The following is a 19,641-nucleotide window of genomic DNA, read 5'->3' as shown; positions in this document are numbered from 1 at the left end:
TCGTCCTGCTGCCCAGACAACAGCAGATGCTCCTGGATGCTTTGAAGATCAAACAGCAAATGAGAGACCAGGCAAAGGCTTAAACTCCCTTCCCAGCCATTTTTTTTGTCTCCAGTCACATCACAAGTGCTCTGTCCAGTAGCACAACTACTCTCTTTACTGCAAGCAATTCCATTCATGTTCACTTCTGAAAATCATCAGGGATTTGAAGGTTAGGAAGAAAAAAGGGAAATGACAGTACTTTTGGCTGCTACATCCGCTGGACTCCACGGCCTGGAAGTTTATCTCTCTCACATCTACAGCACAGTTTAGCCCCAGCAGTGACCACACGCTGAACCTGGGCAGGACACCTGGGTTTTGCCCCAGCACTGATACCAGTACCAGATGCCCTGGGCCCACCAGCCAGCCCCACAGACATGCACACAGGAAATTACTGCTTCTTCAAAGCTGGGTCCCTTCACCAGTCCCAGATAACAGAAGCCCTGTGACTCGCAGCTCCCACAGCACCGAGTCAACCAGCCCGGGAACCCACCAGCCTCGTCCCTGGCTGCAGGTGCTGTTTGTCCAGCAGGACCCTGGGAACACAGAGGCAGCATCCAAGGGACAGGTCAGCGCAGCACTCCCCCACCTGGCAGCAGCAAAGCACACTTCAGTCTCTCAGCATTCAGCTTGAAAGACCCCAGCTCCTGTTTTTTAGAAAGGCATTCACCAGGAAAGCTGTGGCTCCTCGTGAGAGAACAGCTATGCACCTTACAGGGTCAGGGCGAAAAATGCTCCCGAAATGCTCCCATTAACAAATGTGAAACAATTCCCAGCAGGTAGTTTTCAGCTTTGCATTTTATATAACAAGAAGCATATCATGACCAAGAGGACAGAAAGAGGCTGCAGCAGCTGCCTCCCTGCACAAGGCGGGATCATGCAGAGAAACAGGAGATGCGAATCTGTTAACCCCACCGTGATACATCCCCAACATCAACCCTGCTGTTTCCAAACCTAGCGTCTTTTCTCTGCTATTCTTTAAAAATAGTTCTAAGAAGAAAAACTTGTTACACATGATGTAATTCATTTGAGCTTCAGCTAAAGTACTTTTGGTGACAGTAATGATCCTGGCTATATTTGGAACACTGATACAACATGTAGATTTCTTCAGTAGGACAATTAATTTCTTAGTGTTCAGACAATCACTTCAATTTGGCCTTTCATAGCAACGTACTTCAAAAGCTAAGGAAAAAATAAGCATAGTTAAAGAAACCCTGAAAGCATGGGCTCTGTTTTTACCCACATGGCTAAGCTCTGTCAATGCGGATGATATTTTTTTTTTAGGGAGGAAAAACCTCTAGAGCCACACACGTATGCAAGACTACCCATATTAACATTTTATTGGAAACATTCAAAAGCTCTAGTAACAAGATCACCTCATAGTACAAATATAGAGATAAATGCATAAACTAAACCAATTAAAATATATTCATGATTACTGTACATTAGTGGAATATTACTCTCGGCTACCCACCTTGTGAATGAAGTGGAATGAAAGCTGCGTTAGGAGAAACAGCTCTAGAAACTAAAGACAATCTGCCCAGGACAAGATTAGAAAGCAGTTCTTCTTTCTAAACACAGGCATCCTCTAAGGGAACAAAAACAAACTGAAAGCTCTGAGGATTTCAGTTTCCCCATGTCTGCTTATGCTTTCAGTCACATGGTCACAGCATATAATCGAGTTCAGTTAACAGAATCTATACGTTCTGCTTGTCCCTGTGCTCCACGGAGGCACTCGCAGAGTAACTGGGGCTTTCACAGGCTAGAAAGAGTAAAGATCACCTTCCACGTTGCAAAGCTTGGCAGGATAACCTGATACATGGACAAGCATTAGCTTACAGCTAAATCCAGCTGGAAGTAGCTTCACTCAGCATCCGTCGACTTATAGTGATCATCATCCACAGTGGAATAGATGTGTCCCTCGCTGCTAAGGAAGTCAACTGCTTGCCTTTGATTAAAAAAAAAAAAAAAAAAAAAAAAAAAGAGGCAATTGCTAACTAGTTTGTATTAACCCCTTTTCTCTTAGGGATTTCCCATTTACAGACCCCACCCCTACTGTTCCCTTCTGGCATATGCACAGGGAAGCTCTGTGCAGTTTCAGTGCTGCTCCACCATCAGGAAGTACAGAAAGTTTCTCCAAAGATGGAGAAACACACTCTCCCAGCAGCTCTGAGACTCCGCCTGCCACAGAGGGGAGGGCACCACTCCCAGTACTTCCTGGGCAACAGCAGTACCTACAAGTCTGCTTCAAAGGGGGCAGAACACAGAGATATAATGGATGTTAATTACTGCCTTCACTGTTTCACTAAGTCTCAGGGAGAAGTCATAAGAGATAGCAAAGGAGAAGAGAAACAGTCTATTCCCAAGCTTTGCTCAGTGTGCAGAAGGTAAGGTAGTACTTGAACAGGAGAAAACGCTGATGAGGCACTGCAGAACCCACAGGCACCTAGTACTTTGCTACCGAACTGTTAAACAGCTTGTTTTGAAAACAGGGAATGCAGCATTTTATCACCCCTTCAACTGACAAGCTGAAGATTTCAGAAGCTCTGACTCACTACTGCATCCTACTGGGAACATCTGAAATTACCAGCACTGTTGAACAAGCCAGGATCTGGGCTTGCCCACTATTTTCCTCTCTCCCTCCTTTTATCAGGCCCCACGAAGGACTGCCTGGATTTCCAGAACATCCTTCGTTTCTACACACTTACTTGATTGTTGACATGCTCATATTGTGGAGCTGAACCTTCAGTTCTTGAAGACTCATACCTTCCGGGATAGGGCAGTTCTTAATCAAGTTTAGCACCTGGAAAAGCAAGAACCACCATTAGCACACAGATAACCTTCTCTGTCATCGATGGACACCAAAGTTGAGGAAGAACTATCCATCTTCAAAGAGTAACTGAGGTTGCATTTCTTTGTCCTACATCAGGCGGCAGCAGCCTCTACTGTGACTGCTGTGTTCCCGGGGGAGCTGCTTGCCCCTACCTGACTCTGATGCGCTGTCAGTCCATTCACTGGGAAGCTGCCGCCCCCTCCATAGCCCCCCACGTCACTGATCCCAGCGGAGGAAAAGGACTGCGGTGCTCTTGACAGTGACTGCAATTACGAGAGGAAAATCACTGTGGTTACACAGGCTGCCACAAGCCCGCGGCATTGAAGACCCAGTGTTACTTCACAGAAAGAGTAATTAAAAGATTCCCAAAAGAAACCACTGGAAATGGACTGCAACACAATCTCTCTCCAAGGAAGCCAAGACTCCTGTTACACCTTCACTGTTGCCCTCCAACAGCTTCAAGCTTTCCAGCCCCACAACTTGTGTACAACCTCCCCAAATCCCTCTCTTTGGGATATAACCAGTAACCCAGTAAGGGACAAGATGGAACCAAGATCTTCAACTACATACCGTAAGATTTCTTCTGAGATTCATATGCGCATTGACAACCTCTAGCATGTGTGCGGTGAACTCATTCATGTTTTCCAGAGGCATGATCTTAAATGCCACCAGGCTTTTATTATTCTTTCAGAGAAAAAAAATAGTAATAAAAAAAAATTAACATCACAGGAACATGCTTAAGAGCCAGCGCCACCATTCTCTCTAGGAAGAGGGACAGTGGCAGGTAGGGAGGTTGTCCGCATGCAACTAGTCCAAAGTTTTCTGACTTACGTTTTCATATATGATTTTGCAAGACAACACAGACAGGGCAACTTCTCTTTCTAACTGGCTGGTAATTAATTGCACTTTGCTTTAATGCACGCACCATTATTTTAATGATTATTCATATATTTAGTTATAATAGTTAGTTACGAGGCAACCATATTACATAATATGCTACAAGGAGCATTCCGATTAACCAGAACCTGGTGTAAGCTCTACAGTACAAACATCCAAGAACCCAATGGCCAGTACTCTGTCCTGCTGAAAACAACATACTGATGAGGAGTGGCATTTTAAATGGGTCCCCTGTCACAGAATCATAGAATCGCCTAGGTTGGAAAGAGCCTTTCATATCATCTAGCCTAACCATTAACCTAACACTGACAAAAACTTGCATTTAGGAACAATTAGTGCTATTAAATATAGCCCTGGCAACAACATTCAAGGATTTGTTCACAGGAAAGGATGAGCATCTGTAGATGTGGTGCTGAGGGACATGGCTTAGTGGTAACTTGGTAGTGCTGCATTAACAGTTCAACTTTATGATCTTAAAGGTCTCTTCCAACCCAAATGATTCTATGGTTCTATAAAAAACACAATTAAGTGGATATTCTAAAGGGAACCCACTAGCACTGTGCCAGATCACCAATCCTTCATGTTGCTGCTCCAGCCTCATGACTTGGAGTCAGACACGGGTAATGTGGTCTTACCTGGAAAGACCGAAGATGACCAGCTACTTTTATGTAAGTTCCTGGAGGGACCACAACATTCTCGCCACCTGCCTCCTAACAGAGAGGAAAAGGAAAAAGCAATGTTTTGCTGATTCGCATTTCTATTTCTCAATTATCACAATAAACAACTTAGGAAAAGAGGCTTATCGTAAGCAGACACAAACAGCATGCACTCCTACATCCAGTAAGAGCAGTCAGGTAAACATAATTGTAAATGAAAAATAGAGAAAAAAAATTTGCCCGTTTGAACTTGACAGCAGTCAAAGCCAGTTGCCTGCTCTACCGTCTCTGTCCACCTCTCAGGGATTTTCACAAAGCAACAAGAGGAGAGAATCCTCAAATAGTAAAAAAAGCAAGTGTTCAACTATGTAACTTGGCTAGGGGAATGGAGGCCAGGATCTTTTTTGAAGTTATACTAAACTCGCAGCTAAGCCAACTGAATGTCTGCTTAATTACTATCCCAAAGTTGTTCAACTGAGCTCAGCTGTTTGCCTTCAAATACACGTTACAATAACATGGGCCAGCTTTAAAGGTCTGTTCTACCAGCAGTGACAATTATCAGCATTTCAGGAGGTGTCCATCAGAAAATGAGACAACATTCATCAGCACATGCCTTCTTCTCAGACACTGAAGCCACATGGACAATCTCTGTTCACTCCCTCTCTTATTTCTACACAAAGGTACTGAGCACGCACCTCTCAGTTCAGCTGTGAAGTAATGGCTGAGCTGCAGCAGTTAAACTCTAAAAAACTATTCACAGCAATTCAATGTAGAACCACATATGGATTACAAAACTGGAGAGTCACGTACAGCCCCAGGGATCTCTGCTACAGAAGCATCCCCCTTAGCTTTCAGAGCCATGCTATTTCCAAGAGACTTTTCAGAACAGCCACAGCTGTTTTGTTTTCGGTTTTTTTGTTTTCAGTTTTCTCCCTTCGCTGCTCCCGAAGCTTTTAAAGAAGCACCTTCATAAGGAAGGTGATGCTTACATCAGTGTCAACCCACTGCCTGACATCCATCGGGGCTGCCGTCATGTCGTCCACTTTGTAGAGGATGTTTGTCGGCGCTTTCTCAGCGTGCCGGATGATGCCCACGATGGTGACCTACGCGGGAAGAGGGAAGAGTTCACCCGGGAAGGCGCCGGGAAACACGCCCGTTCCCCCGCAACCTTCCGGCTCCCCCCGCGCCCACCTGGGAGATGTCCACGTCGCAGACCCGGAAGGTCTCCTCGACCTGCTCGGCTGCCAGCAGCTGCGACACGGTGCAGGGCACGATGTTCTGGGAGCGGATCCTCTGCAAGGGGCGGCGAGACCGTCAGCGCCGCCGGGGGCCGCCCGCCCGCCCCGCGCCCGCTCCCGGCCTACCTGCTTCTTCTCCGCCTGGGTGCCGGAGGGGGAGCCGAAACCGCCCGGGGACTGCACGTAGCCGCCCGCGGGCCCTGAGATGCCCGCGCTGCCGTATCCGCCGTCGAAGGCACCTGAGGGGAGAGAGGGAGAGCCCGTGAGGCGCTGGCGGTGACGCGCCCTCCGTCCCTGCAGCCGCCGCCATCACGGGGCGTGGCGGCGGCCTCGGGCCCCCCCGCCTCCAGCGGCCCCGAACACCCCATGCCGACCTCGGCCGAGCCCCCCCCCCGGCCCGGCCGCCCCGCCGCACCGTGCCCGCTCCACATGGCGGCTGCCGAATATCGGGCGCCCGCCGACCCGCGCGCACCGCCCCCTCCTCGCGCCGCCGGCTCCTGTCCAATCCGTGGGCGCCGCTCTGCCGGCCGAGAGCCAATCATGGCTCTCCGTCTTCCGGATCCCACCAATGGGGGAAGGCCGCGGGGAAGCGGCCGGCGCCATTTTGAGTGAGGGAGCCGCCCGGCGGCGCTGAGGTGAGGGAAGCGCCCAGCCCAGCCCAGCCCAGCCCAGCCCAGCCCAGCCCAGCCCAGCCCAGCCCAGCCCAGCCCAGCCCAGCCCAGCCCAGCCGGTCATGCAGCGTCTCATGCAGCTCGTCATGCAGCTCGTCGCGCTCCTCCTGTTCTGCCCGCTGGCCGTAGCCCTGTCAGGCAAGGGGGAGCCGCCCGTTGCGCTATCCAGCCGGCCGGCCGGCTGGGGGGCCCCGAGCGGCACCCGGCGGCAGCTCCACGCCCCCCGCTCCGCTGAGCCTCGGCGTCTCCCGGCGGGTGCAGGGCGCTTCTGGCACATCACCGACCTCCACTGGGACCCCGACTACGAGGCGGCGGCGGCCGCCGGGCAGGCGTGCCCGTCGGGGGGCTCCCGCGCCGGGCCCGCCACCGGGCTCTGGGGCAGCTACCTCTGCGACGCGCCCTGGCGCCTGCTCGTCTCCGCTGCCGGCGCCATGAGAAGCCGCCTGCCGCGGCCGGACTTCGTCCTCTGGACCGGGTGAGGACGGAACAGAGGCCGGGATGGGGCACGGTCCCGCCGGGAGGGCATCCCCCCGATCGGACGGGCTCGAAACCCGCTTGCTGCCGGGACTCTCCTCAGCTCACCACCTTCAGCCTCTCACTGTAGCTCTGGGGACTGGGGGACGGTGTCTGCTTCTTCAGACAACTGCTTCTCCCAGAGAAGAAACACCAAATACTGCAGGAATTGGCAGTGGGTGTTCTGGGGTTGTGTGTAGCTCTCGGGCTGGGGTGTGATCCTGCCTGCTCTGGGGTTGCCAGGGTTTGGAGGGGAGAAGGGGCAGCCAGAGGGTGGAGGCGTAAGGACCTTGTGAGGGATCCGGGGCTCTTTACACAGTAACCATTTTGGGGAGGTGAGATATGGATGTGTTTTATAATGCAAAATGGGGGCTTGGGGGAGAGCATAACTTTGATGAGGCCTCTTGACACCAAGCAAGAGGCTCCCAACAAGCCCCAGCAGTGAGAAACAGTAAGGTAAGGAAAGGATCACAACTCGCAGTCCTTCCTTTTATCTGTTGTTGCCAGCCCTGTCTGACTTCACACAAACTCTGAGTACCTGAAACGCTCAGAGGAAGGGATGTGTTCTTTCTGTTGGTGCACCAAGTCCTGCCTGTTAGAGGCAGTGGGAGGCGAGCATTGCAAAACAGACTTTCTTTGGACTGTAAAGAGGCACCTGGGAGACTTGTCTCAAAAAGGGGATGTTTTGCTTTAAAAGTGTGAGAAACCTCCCCAGTGCAGCATGCTTTTTCCTAGTATGTCTCCAGAAGTGGGTACCCTATTCCACAGGAGGTCTCAGTAGGACTTACAGGCAGTAAAAGCTTTATTTTGCATTATTATTGTAAGTGTATATGTCCAATTGTAACGTTTGCTTTTCTTCTGACAGGGCAACATCAACCTTTAGTCTGCTATAGCCTCCACAAGTCTGCCGCAGTGGGGGCATTCCTTTATCCCATTTTAATGAGAGTTGTTATCCTGCTGTTCAAACAGCTGTGCAAACAGCTTTGCTTCCTTATTGCTGATAAGGTGTTGACCTGAGATTGCAAAATATTGTTCCTTGCAATATTTCCAGTCAGCTTTAGTGTCTATTAAATGCACTGAGGCAGAGTGAGCCTTCACTTTTAATGCCTGTGTATAGGTTTTTCAAGGTAGAATAAAGTGGAGCCCGTTTTCACTCTGAGCAATTCCTTGAAACTCCTTCAGTGCCTTGGCCGGCCAACATAGTGCTGGTTCCTGCCCCCAAAAGCCTCAACTTTATTTTCCAAGAGACACAAAGAGAAGTAAGCAAGTTTCTCTGCCTTGCTTATCCTTTTAGGCATATGCCCTTTTAGTCACAGACAGTGACTGGGTTGCTTTTATTTTTCTAGAGATGATACTCCTCACGTCCCCAATGAGAAGCTTGGAGAAGAAAAAGTTCTGCACATAATAGAAAAGTTGACTTCTCTGATAAAAGAGACCTTTCCAGGTAGGATTTGAGGGGATGAGAAGGGCACAGAGTTTCATGGGAAGAGCTTACCAGGGTGGAGAAATTACAGAATTGGGAAGGAGAAGGGCACAGAAGGGCTGTGGTCACTAGGACTTTTTTGTCCTCTCTGTGGTTGCTGTGTGGCATGAGGCATGTCTGAATTAAAGCATCTGATGCACACTCATTGTTTCAGTTTAGCTCACTCAGAAGAGAGGAAAGTAAACGTTTCTGTAATTAGTCATTAGGACAGAACAGGCTGCACAATTTCCTCACAGTTAATCCATGTCAGCAGTGGGGTAAGGAGCGTTATCGATGGTGAAAGCTCACTGATTCGTCTGTAAAGCTGTGCATCTGAGATGGCTTGCCCCGAGAAGGGATGGTCTTTGCAGTGTTGCACCCCCAGTCAATGCAGCCACATGGCTGGGGTGTGGATGATTCACCTTTGCAAAGCTCTCAAGCCACGCTGTGAGTCTGAGTGCCTCACGGAGCTTTGATGCTGAGGAACTCTGAAGCAAGCATGGATTCATCTTTGATGCTGAGGAACTCTGAAGCAAGCATGGATTCCTCTGTGCCTACTTATCTCTGTCTCTAGATACTAAAGTCTATGCAGCGATGGGCAATCATGACTTCCACCCCAAGAATCAGTTTCCAGGGAAGGAGCACAGGATCTACAACCGAACAGCTGAGCTGTGGCGGCCCTGGCTGAATGATACTTCTGTTCCCCTTTTCAGAGCAGGTATGACACCACTGGCTCATGTTGGCAGCACTCCAGGGAGATGGGGTGGTTAGGAGAATACCACAAATAGTTTTCCCTGCTTCTACGCTCAAAGCAAAAGCATTTGTAGGGTATTTGCAGAGGAAGGGTCCAATTTAATGCTAATTTCTGCCACTGAGTTCTCCTGCATGCGAGAAAATAAATTTATTTATGCTTTAGTCTCTCCTGCTTTCCTTGAGTTACTGGGAAGTATCCCTACAGGGAATTGAGTGTAAGCTCAGTGGAAGAAAAAAAGATCTTTTAAGAAAGCTGCTGGTGCAGGCCAGCACTGTGGCTCTCCAGGGCTGCCCGGCTCTTGGTGCTGCACGCTGTCCCCATCCAGGGTCTGCCTTCACCTGAAGAGGCATAAGACAATGAGAGGTACAGAGGGGGAAGCGTCACTCCAGATCCCGATCATGGAGTAGTCAGAGCGCTACTGGCACCTTGTCCAGACAGTACCTCTGCCAAGGAGAGCTGAGAGGGATGGAAGCAAAGGTATCTGGGGTCACAGCAACCAGCATGACCATACATCCAGCTCTTTCCTGGCTGGTTGCATTTTTCAGGAGCTTTCTACAGTGAGAAGTTGCCCAGCCCAAGGACAAAGGGGCGAATGGTTGTCCTTAATACCAATCTGTACTACGACCAGAATGACAAGACAGCTGGTGAGGAAGATCCTGGAGGGCAGTTCCAGTGGCTGGAAGAAACACTGACCAATGCCTCTAGAACAGATGAAATGGTATTGAAAGAATAATCAAACTTTGTAAATGGCATCTCCCAGTCTGGAAGCTCTTCTTACTCCTGCTCTCCACTCTGTGCAGTCACAGCAAGCCCATGCTCTGTGCGAAGCGTGGGCTTCACATTCAGTACAACCTTTCGCTTTTGTAGGTCTACATCGTGGGGCACATCCCTCCTGGCTTCTTCGAGAAGAAACGAGGCAAGCCCTGGTTCCGGAGTGGCTTTAATGAACGATACTTGAAAATTGTGCAGAAGCACCACAGCGTGATTGCTGCCCAGTTTTTTGGGCACCATCACACGGACAGCTTTCGGATGTTTTACAGTGATACAGGTACTGGTTCTGGCCATGCAAGCCATACTCTGCCAACCCCCAGAAAGTTGCTGTTGATGAGGGTTTTCAGTGGCTGCTAGCTGAATGCAGCTGAGAGGCCAGAAAAGGCCTGTGAAATGCGTTGGTCAACAAGAGACAGCAGGGAGTGGAGATCAAGCTCTGATCTCCACTCCCAGCTTGTAGCTCCAGCCCTCCTTCCTGATTACCTTCAAATTTTGTCATTTCCCCTCAATGCCTTGCAAATTCTCGCATGCTCCCTATTGATATAAATTGGACATGAACTGAGACATGAGGGAGCCATTACCAATCTCTGCACTGGGGTTATGGGTAGTGCTCTGGATCTCTTTTTCTGAGTGTGGTTCTCTTGCACACCCTCACTGCAAGAGTCTTCGGCAGCAGTGGAAGGCCTGTTCTCAGCCGCAGCAGTCCCTGATGCTGTTCGATGTGCTGATTTATGCACGCACTGTTGTGACAGAGCTGCTGTTTTCAGTGTGATCAGTTCCCAGAGTGCTCACTGCAGCGTGGACAGGGTGTGATGCAAGCCAGGGTCTCCCATTCATGGGTTGCTTTGCCTTTCTCTTAAGGTTCTCCAATCAATGTCATGTTCTTGGCCCCTGGAGTGACGCCCTGGAAAACAACATTGCCTGGAGTGAACAATGGAGCCAACAACCCTGGGATCCGGGTGGTCGACTATGATCCAGACACCCTTCAAGTGTTGGTAGGGAGTCCCCATGTGCTGCACACTGCAATTCTAGAAGAGTGCTTCAGTTCCTCCTTGTGGATTTAACAGGCAGGACTACAGGAGCCAAGCGGCTATGTAGGAAAGGACCTCAACCAAGGCATTTCAGCTTCGTGGCTAAGCACAAAGATTTAGTAAGAGCATCAGTGAGTAAAGTCAAGGTGACTGCAGTGAGCTGGCCCAGGCCTTCTGCTGGGATGAGTTCCCCAGGGCAGTGCAGGACAGGCTTTGTTATGTTCTTTATGTCTTTAGCTAGGTCTCCTGTGACATGTGCATTACTACCCAGGTAACATGGATTGCAGAACTTATCTTTGGAGACTGACTGATTTGTCAACGCTCCTCCAAAAACTTTTAACTATCTAGAGAATTATTTGCGCACACACACCACACACCCCCCACACACACTTGCTAAATTGATTCGTTTGTAATGGATCTGAGTTTAGGTGAATTGGACAGACCGCTTCTGTTTCCTCAGTCTCTTATTTGCAAAGAGGCAGAGGATGGGGTGTTTGTGCCTTTCTTTGCATTTGATAAAGCAGCTCCATAGATGCTGTGTTTACATGTTTATAGCATGAGAAATGAATGCTAAAATACACTGTGGAAGGCTGGGGAACTAGTGAAGCAGAGAGAAAAGGGACAAGAGACTGAGAACAGAAGTTGTCAAAAACTTCAGTTTGTTCACAGTTGAGAAAATAACTTAGTAACATGCTCCAACCTTTGCTTCTGCCGGTGGACAGTGTTGGTAGTAAATAACAGAGTGATTCTGAAGCAGGCTCAAAATTCCTGATGTTTGGAGATAAAAGTCAAGCAGAGAAAAGCCATCCCTTCATCCCTTACCAAACAGGATGCTTTTGTGGTGAGCTCTGGAGGCTCTCACAGAAGGTGCCTGTCCCCAGGTTCACATCTCGGTAGGAAGCACCTGTAGGAGGCAGCTCCCCCATCTCTGGGCAGGGAGAAGCGCTGCCTGCGGTGAACACACGTGTCTGTGGTGCTGCACACCAGCGCCTGGGAGAGGGGCTGGTCGCATCCAAGCCAAACATTTCACTCAAGGCCTGATCTGTCCTAGTTATGGTTTTCTCTCCCTGCAGGATATGGTGACTTACTACTTGAACCTAACTCATGCCAACATGATGGCTCCAACGTGGGAGGAAGAGTATAGGCTGAGAGAAGCCTTCCAAGTCCCTGATGGCTCTGCACGCTCCATGCAAACGGTGCTGGAGAGGATATCAAAGGATCCACACTATCTGCAGCAGTACTACGAGTTTAACTCTGTCAGATATGACCTCAGCCCATGCAAGGAGGACTGCCGCATTGATCATGTTTGTGCCATCAGGGAAGTTGATTTTACAAAATACAATGAGTGTGTTAAAACCAGCAGCTCTGCCTCTGCCATCATCAATGTTTGGCTTTTATTATTCTCCTTGCTCTTAGGACTTTTGAGTCCTCAGCAAGTGCTGTAATGATGGAGAGCAAGAGCAAATGAAGAGAGCACAAGTTCATGATGCACATGAATCAGCAATTGTGAATGCTTTTGACGTTGAGAACTTAGAAACCAAGACAAAATCAGTGACTTTTACTAAAAGCTCTATGATGTTGATTTGAAATCTTCTAGAAAAGCTTGATGTATCGGGAAAGGGCAGTGATTGCTACAAAGTCTTTTTGTGCCAGACTGACCTGCATCAGGGAGTCTGTCTCCCTTCCGCCCTGGCTTCTGAGGTAGTCTCACAAATCGCACGAAGACCAGGCCTCCCCAGGGACTTTAACTTACCAAGGATGGGAGCTGTGAGCTGCCACGTGTTCCCAAGTAGTCTGCTGCCAGGTGGGTTCCTTTTGTTGGCACATACTTCTCTTCTGGAAAGACCACGCAACAGGTGACCCAGAAGGTCTTGTTTTGGTGGCATTGCCTTTGGCTTATGAACAAAGCTGGGTGGGATTAGTCCTTCCCTTGACAGTGTATGAACTTCCCTAAGTTTGGGCCATGACTTTCGCATATCAGTGCCCAAGATGAGGCTCCAGGGTAAGAAGCTTGACTATTCTCTCTTTTAATAATTGATTATACCTCGGATAATAATTGATTATACCTCTGTGTCTCGCAAGATCATGGAGCAGATCATCCTGGAAACTATAGTAAGGCACATGGAAATAAGGAGGTGACTGGTGACACCCAGTATGGATGGCTTCACTAAGGGCAAATCGCGCCTGACAAATTTGGTGGCCTTCTACGAGGGGATACAGAGTTGGTGGACAAGGGAAGATCAACTGATATCATCTACCTGGACTTTTGCAAAGCGTTTGACGCTGTCCTAGCACTGACACAACATCATTGTCTAAATTGGAGAGACATGGATTTGATGGATGGACCACTCGGTGGGTGAGGAATTGGCTGGGTGGCCGGACTCAAAGGATTGTGGTCAATGGCTCAATGTGCAAGTGATCAGCGGTGTTCCTCAGCGGTCAGTACTGGGACTGGGGCTGTTTAACATCTTTGGCAACATGGACAGTGGGATTGAGTGCACCCTCAGCAAACTTGCCAATGACACCAAGCTGTGGCACGGTTGACACACTGGAGGGAGGGGATGCCATCCAGAGGACAGGCTGGAAAGGTGGGCCCATGTGAACCTCATGAAGTTCAACCAGGCCAAGTGCGAGGTCCTGTACCCGGGTCAGGGCCATCCCAAGCACAAATCCAGGCTGGGTGGAGACTCTGCAACCTGCTCGAGGTGGACCTGCTTTGGCAGGGGGGTTGGACTAGATGGTTTCCAGAGGTCCCTTCCAACCCCATATCATTCTGTGATTCATGTTGTGAGAATGGCTGGAGAGCAGCCCTGAGGAGAAGGACTTGGGGTGTTGGTGGGTGAGAAGCACCACACTACCTGGCAATGTGCACTGGAGCCCAGAAACCCCCCACACCCTGGGCTGCATCCCCAGCAGCGTGGCCAGCAGGTCGAGGGGGGGGGGATTCTGCTCCTCTGCTCCGCTCTGGGGAGACCCCCCCAGTGCTGCCTCCAGCTCTGGGGCCACCAACATCAGAAGGACATGGAGCTGTTGGAGCGGAGCCAGAGGAGGCCACGGAGATGCTGGGAGGGCTGGAGCCCCTCTGCTGTGAGGACAGGCTGAGAGAGTTGGGGGGGTTCAGCCTGGAGAAGAGAAGGCTCTGGGGAGACCTTAGAGCCCCTTCCAGTCCCTCAAGGGGCTCCAGGAAAGCTGGGGAGGGACTCTGGATCAGGGAGGGGAGCCACAGGACAAGGGGGGAGGGTTTTAAACTGAAAGAGAGGAGATTTAGATTAGGTATCAGGAAGAAACTCTTTACTCTGAGGGTGGTGAGACACCTATTTAAGATCCCTTCCAACACAAACCATTCTATGATTATTATTTTTCAAATTTTTATTTATTTTTCCCCCAATTGCTGAGCATAAACAATTCTTCCTTTCTGTGCTCTCTTAACTCACGTTTGCTTAGTTTCTTCCTTTAGCTGGGCATTGCAAGCTGACCGTGGCCCCTTTGCCATCCAGAGACACTGACCGCTTTGGTGATTCACCAGCCTGGGGCTCTGCTGGCTTCTCCGCAACGTCAGGGGAACCAGCACAGAGTGTTGGAAGGGGGGTTGGGACTAGATGATTTTTAAGGTCTCTTCCAACCCAAACCATTCTATGGCTCTGTGGTGTGGGACCCTTTAGTTGCGGGTGAATGAGACACAGCAGGAGCACTGGTGTTGCCAGGCTCCCAGGGGCCTGGCAGGGGGGTGTCGTGCTCAGAACACGCAGCCTGAGCAGGCCCCGGGTGGGTGGCAGCGCCGGCGGCTCCGCAGCTGCTCTGGTCTCTGCCAGGCAGGGCTGCAGGCAAGGAGCCGGCCCTGAGCGGCGCTGCCTGGCCTGGGCATGCAATCGTGGCACTGTGGCCAGCAGCCGCAGGGAATGGCTGCCCGTGTGGGAAATGGGGTGAGGGCACAGGAGGAATTTACAGCTGTGGTTGGTGTTTGACCCCTGGTACCCCTTGGAGGATGTGCCAGAGCCGTGCTGCTGGGGCATGGGCCAGGGTGTGTCACAGAGGGAAATATTTGACATGGTTATGATTTAGCAGCAATTTAAAATTTATTAATAATTTGAGGTAGATCAAGAGTTAAGTATTAGCAGCACTTAATCATTAACGGATTTAAGGATTTATGAGATGATTTAATAAAATAATTGAACAGTGACTTAATTACAGATTTGAAGATGGCAAAACTCAAGATTAACTTACTATAAGGTATCCTAAATCAATACACACAGGTATAGGCACAAACATACAAACAGACAACACTTAGGGGGTCGTGCACGCTCCTGCACCTGAGATATGACTAAAGATCGACCCCTTCACAGTGGGTGACTCCCAGGAGCCGACGGGTGCCCCTTGTGCTCGTGCAGGGACACGTATGTGGATGTGGTGAAACACGGGAGCGCCTGCAGTCTCAGAGCTGCAGCGGGAGGGGGGACCAGGGGGTAGCCGAGAGCTAAAATTGCCCTCTTCCTGTTTGGAGCAAATCCTCCCACTGCGTCAGCATTGTTCAGTGGGCCATAACTGGGACTGGAGGGGCTGACTCGCCCTGGACTCCCCGTCCCCCACGTGTTTGCCTGTGCGTGGCTCCTGGCTCAGGGGAAGTGGTGGCCACAGCCCACTGCCAGCCAGGAGAGCTCCAAGGGTCTCGCTGGAATCCCTCCTTCCAAGGCCGGAGATAACTGACCTTCCTCAGGTATTTTCCCACTCTGACCCAACTGGGACAACGGGGTATTCCGGTACTTTCCACCAGTTGTGCAAATCCAGAACTTGCTACAACTGTGAGTTCTGGGGTTGCCCCGCTTTGGGCTGTGACTGGGCTGTTGGGGGGGGACAGTCCCCCGCGGTGGGGGAGGCAGAGCCGGGCGCGCTCAGGGGGTGTCTCAGTGCTCTGGTACTTTATCTTTTGCGGTCCAGGCCCTAGGTTGGGGGGGAGCCCAGGGATGGGGAATCCCACCAAGCACCAAAAAGGGGGGGGTGGGGATTGCACTGCCACAGGGGGCTCCCAGCGGTTCAGAGGCCAGGAACAGCTGGGCTCCTCTCCTGCAGCGCTGGCTGACGGGGAGACGCTTGGTGCTGCTGGGGTTTGGTGGGGCTTGGAATATTCCTGTTTCTTTCAGGTGGGCTGCATCCCCAGCAGCGTGGCCAGCAGGTCGAGGTGGGGGGGATTCTGCTCCTCTGCTCCGCTCTGGGGAGACCCCCCTGCAGTGCTGCCTCCAGCTCTGGGGCCACCAACAGCAGAAGGACATGGAGCTGTTGGAGCGGAGCCAGAGGAGGCCACGGAGATGCTGGGAGGGCTGGAGCCCCTCTGCTGTGAGGACAGGCTGAGAGAGTTGGGGGGTTCAGCCTGGAGAAGAGAAGGCTCTGGGGAGACCTTAGAGCCCCTTCCAGTCCCTAAAGGGGCTCCAGGAAAGCTGGGGAGGGACTCTGGATCAGGGAGGGGAGCCCTAGGACGAGCGGGAAGGGTTTGACACTGAAAGAGGGGAGATTGAGATGAGATCTGGGGAAGAACTTCTTTGCTGTGAGGGTGGTGAGAGCCTGGCCCAGGTTGCCCAGAGAAGCTGTGGCTGCCCCATCCCTGGAGGGGTTCAAGGCCAGGTTGGAGGGGGCTTGGAGCAACCTGGTCTGGTGGGAGGTGTCCCTGCCCAGGGCGGGGGGGCTGGAATGAGATGACCTTTGAGGTCCCTTCCAACCCAAACCGTTCCATGACAGTTTTGGGCGGGGCGGTGGGAGGGAACGGGGGGCTGGGGGGGCGGGGCGCGGGGGCAGAGCTTATCTCCGCGCCCCGGGCTCCCGTTCCCTCCCACCGCCGATGGCGCCGCGTTTCGGTGCGGTGCAGCTGGCGCTGGCGGCGCTCGGTACGGCGGCAGCGGTGCTGGACGTGTTGGTGGACGGGTGGGTGGCGGCGGAGTACGCCTGGGGAGGGCAACCCGGCTTGGCCGCCTTAGTGCTGGCCCTGCTGGCCACTGCTTCCGTTGCCACGCAGGCCTGCAGCTGGCTCTGGTACCGTTCCGACCCGCCCGCCCTCCACCCCGATGTGCCCCAATGGCTGGTCGTCCTCCTCCATCTCCTCCAGCTCGGCTTCCTCTTCAGGTACGCTGTGGCACCCGGGCATCCCTCCCGTACCCCATAACACCCTCCCAGGCATCCCCCCCGGCCCCTCCACTCTGCCCCAGCCTCTTCCCTTGCTCCTGTGCGCAGGGGGGGGGACACACAGGGACACGACCCCCTGCAGCCACCACTCCGCCCGGGGAGACCCTTGGGCATCTCCAGGTGACCCGTTCCCCCCGTCCCTGGGTGTCAGGCTTCCGAGGGGCTCCCTGGCCAGAGCAGTTTGGCCCAGCCCCGGGTTGGAAACGTGTCGGTGGGAGCCACCCGCGTCCCTCCAGCTGAAGTTTCTCACCCACGTCCTAAAGTGCCAGTTTTGCTTCATTCTCTGCTGCTGTCACCACTGCCAGAGGCCAAACCCTCAGGGCGGGGTGTTGTGGGAGCCTGTGGGAGCGGGGAACGCCCCAAAACCTCGTCTGGGCCTCGGCTCTCCTGGGCGTTTGGGGAAGCAGGGTGGCTGCGCGGGGCCTCCCCTCCCACGGGAAGGAAATAATCCATCCGCTTCCGCCGAGGGCGATGCTCGGTCTCTCACTTGAACTTCGCGCAGAGGCTGAGGGTGATGTGGACACTGCGGTGCTCGGCTGGGGAAGGGGAGGCAGCGGTTTGAGTGTAAATGGGAGCGGTTTCAGTTGTCCTGCCAGGGCACCGTGAGGACCGAGGGGTGTGCTGTGCTGCCACCAAGCAGCCCCTCACCACTGGCCGGGTCCCCCCACAGGTGCCTCCATGCTCTGAAGGTGGGCTGGAAGGTGTGCTGGGAGAAGGCGGAGGAGGAAGAGGAGCAGAGCCATATTGCCTTCCTCTCCCACGACATCAGCATGCTGCGCCTCTTCGAGACTTTCCTGGAGAACGCCCCACAGCTCACCCTGCTCCTCTACGTTATCCTGCAGACAAACAAGGCAGAGCCCTCCCAGGGTGAGGGATCTGGGGCAGGGAAGGGGGGCTGCGGGGGTGCAGGCAGAGCAGGCTTGGACAGGACAGATGGACTGTCCATGGGGCTGCAGGACCCAGCAGGGCATTGTTTGTCTGTCTTTGCTTGAGGTATCATTCTTCTCCCATGTCACTCCTTCCTTTGATGTGACACACAGGGGCGTGGACCCCTGTCCTGCACCCACATGCCCCAGTGGACTATGCTGGGCTGGGGTGGGAGGGTTGAAGCTGGAGGACCTCTGTGGTCATTCTCCTGCATGCCCCAGGAGAGGCTGAGGGTCAAGAGCGGAATCAGGAGCCCACTGGGGAGCTGTTGTGGATGTGGACGGAAGGTGGATCACAGGCCACCAAGGAGGTGCTTTGTGCCCGGCCTGGGGTGAGGAGCAAGTGTCACTGCAGTGAAACGGGGACCCTGACCGTGCTCTGGCTGGAGCCAGCACCCACCTCCTGCCCACGTGGGAGATGGGCTTTGCAGGGCCGCTCTGTCCCATCGCTTCTTCCCCATTTCCTGGGCAAGGCTGGGCACCGGCCGCCGCCTCCTCCTCAGGGGAGGCTAAGACACAGGTGCTGATGCTCCAGCCCTCCACAGAAGCTGCTTTGGGAGCTGGTGGGAAGCTCATTTTAGCAATACCGGGCAGGGGGAGGTTTGGGCCCCCCTCGGTCTGCCCTCAGCATCTCCACCTCTGTGTTTGCAGGACTGGGGATCTGCACTGCGTTCCTGTGTGTGGCCTGGTCTCTGCTGGACTACCACAAGTCCCTGCGCTCCTTCTTGCAGCACAAGTACGAGCTGAGTTGGCACTCCTCCATCATCTACTTCCTATGGAACCTCTTCCTCATCTGCCCCCGCATCCTCGTGGTTGCCCTCTTCGCCCTGCTCTGGCCCTACGCTGTGGCTGTCCACTTTCTGCTCGTGTGGCTGGCCATGTTTCTCTGGGTCAGTCTCCAGGGCACAGACTTCATGGAGTCATCTGGCCCCGAGCAGCTCTACCGCGCCATGGTGGCTGTGATCCTCTACTTCAGCTGGTTCAACGTGGCACAGGGGAGGACGCTGTACCGCAGCATCATCTATCACAGCTTCATCCTGGTGGACAGCACGCTGCTGGCCCTGTCCTGGCTCTGGTGCCGGTTCCCCTCTGACGAGAGCTCATACCTCGTCCCGCTGCTCTCCGCCACGCTGCCCTGCTACCTGCTGGGGCTGGCACTGAGAGTCACCTACTACAAGTGGCTGCACCCCAACGTGTGGGTGCAGCAAGAAGGTGGCTACGACGTGGTGGATGCCAACAGGGGGACCGATGGGCTGGAGTTTCGCTCGTTCTCGGTGCCAGACCTTGTGAACAGGCGGATGCAATGGCTGGCTCAGGCCCAGTTCTCCATCTCCTGGCCGGTGAGGCAGCGCTTCCCCAATGGGGCTGCTGCTCTTGAATCTGCTGTCTGAGGCTGGCTCCTCCAAAGGGATATGTCAAGGAGATAGATTTGTTAGTCCTGGTCCTCTTCTGCCCTCCCACCCCCACCCTGACTTCGGCTGCTGTTTTGGGCAGCTGGAGGGACCTGGCAAAACCAGGGGTGATGTGCGAGCACCCGGCATGGCTCCCATGGCTGTGCCCTCGAGGACAGCCACAGTGTTCACAGGGGCTCCAGCACATTGTCGTTGCACTGCTTCTCTTGTTATTTATTATTAGCTTTTTCAAAGAAAAAAAAGAAATAGCAACAGTTGGTTCTCCCT

General features: G+C 52.8%; 3 protein-coding genes across 3 annotated transcripts; 2 read left to right on the top strand and 1 right to left on the bottom strand.

Annotated features, from left to right (window-relative positions):
• Positions 1-826: 826 nt before the first annotated feature.
• RPA2 (replication protein A2) lies at positions 827-6,266 on the bottom strand. The gene is given in 10 exon segments (XM_074161969.1): positions 827-1,987; positions 2,748-2,842; positions 3,025-3,135; positions 3,443-3,556; positions 4,405-4,479; positions 5,415-5,528; positions 5,617-5,718; positions 5,790-5,902; positions 6,079-6,139; positions 6,141-6,266. Coding segments are annotated over 10 exon segments (996 nt in total). The 3' UTR covers positions 827-1,902.
• Positions 6,267-6,408: 142 nt separating this feature from the next.
• Positions 6,409-12,310, top strand: SMPDL3B (sphingomyelin phosphodiesterase acid like 3B). The gene is made up of 8 exons (XM_074161967.1): positions 6,409-6,469; positions 6,587-6,809; positions 8,194-8,291; positions 8,884-9,027; positions 9,609-9,781; positions 9,931-10,111; positions 10,696-10,829; positions 11,939-12,310. The coding sequence occupies exons 1-8, from the start codon at positions 6,409-6,411 to the stop codon at positions 12,308-12,310; spliced, it is 1,386 nt and encodes a 461-aa protein (XP_074018068.1).
• Positions 12,311-16,638: 4,328 nt separating this feature from the next.
• Positions 16,639-19,604, top strand: XKR8 (XK related 8). Its single transcript, XM_074162193.1, has 3 exons — positions 16,639-16,976; positions 17,707-17,903; positions 18,614-19,604. Exons 1-3 carry the CDS (start codon positions 16,696-16,698, stop codon positions 19,351-19,353), a joined length of 1,218 nt encoding a protein of 405 aa, XP_074018294.1. The 5' UTR covers positions 16,639-16,695; the 3' UTR covers positions 19,354-19,604.
• Positions 19,605-19,641: the final 37 nt, after the last annotated feature.

This window comes from Numenius arquata, chromosome 21, assembly GCF_964106895.1.
Source record: "Numenius arquata chromosome 21, bNumArq3.hap1.1, whole genome shotgun sequence".
Taxonomy (NCBI): Eukaryota; Metazoa; Chordata; class Aves; order Charadriiformes; family Scolopacidae; genus Numenius; species Numenius arquata.
Note: the sequence above shows the minus strand (reverse complement) of the source record. Positions and strands in the feature narration are given on the sequence as shown.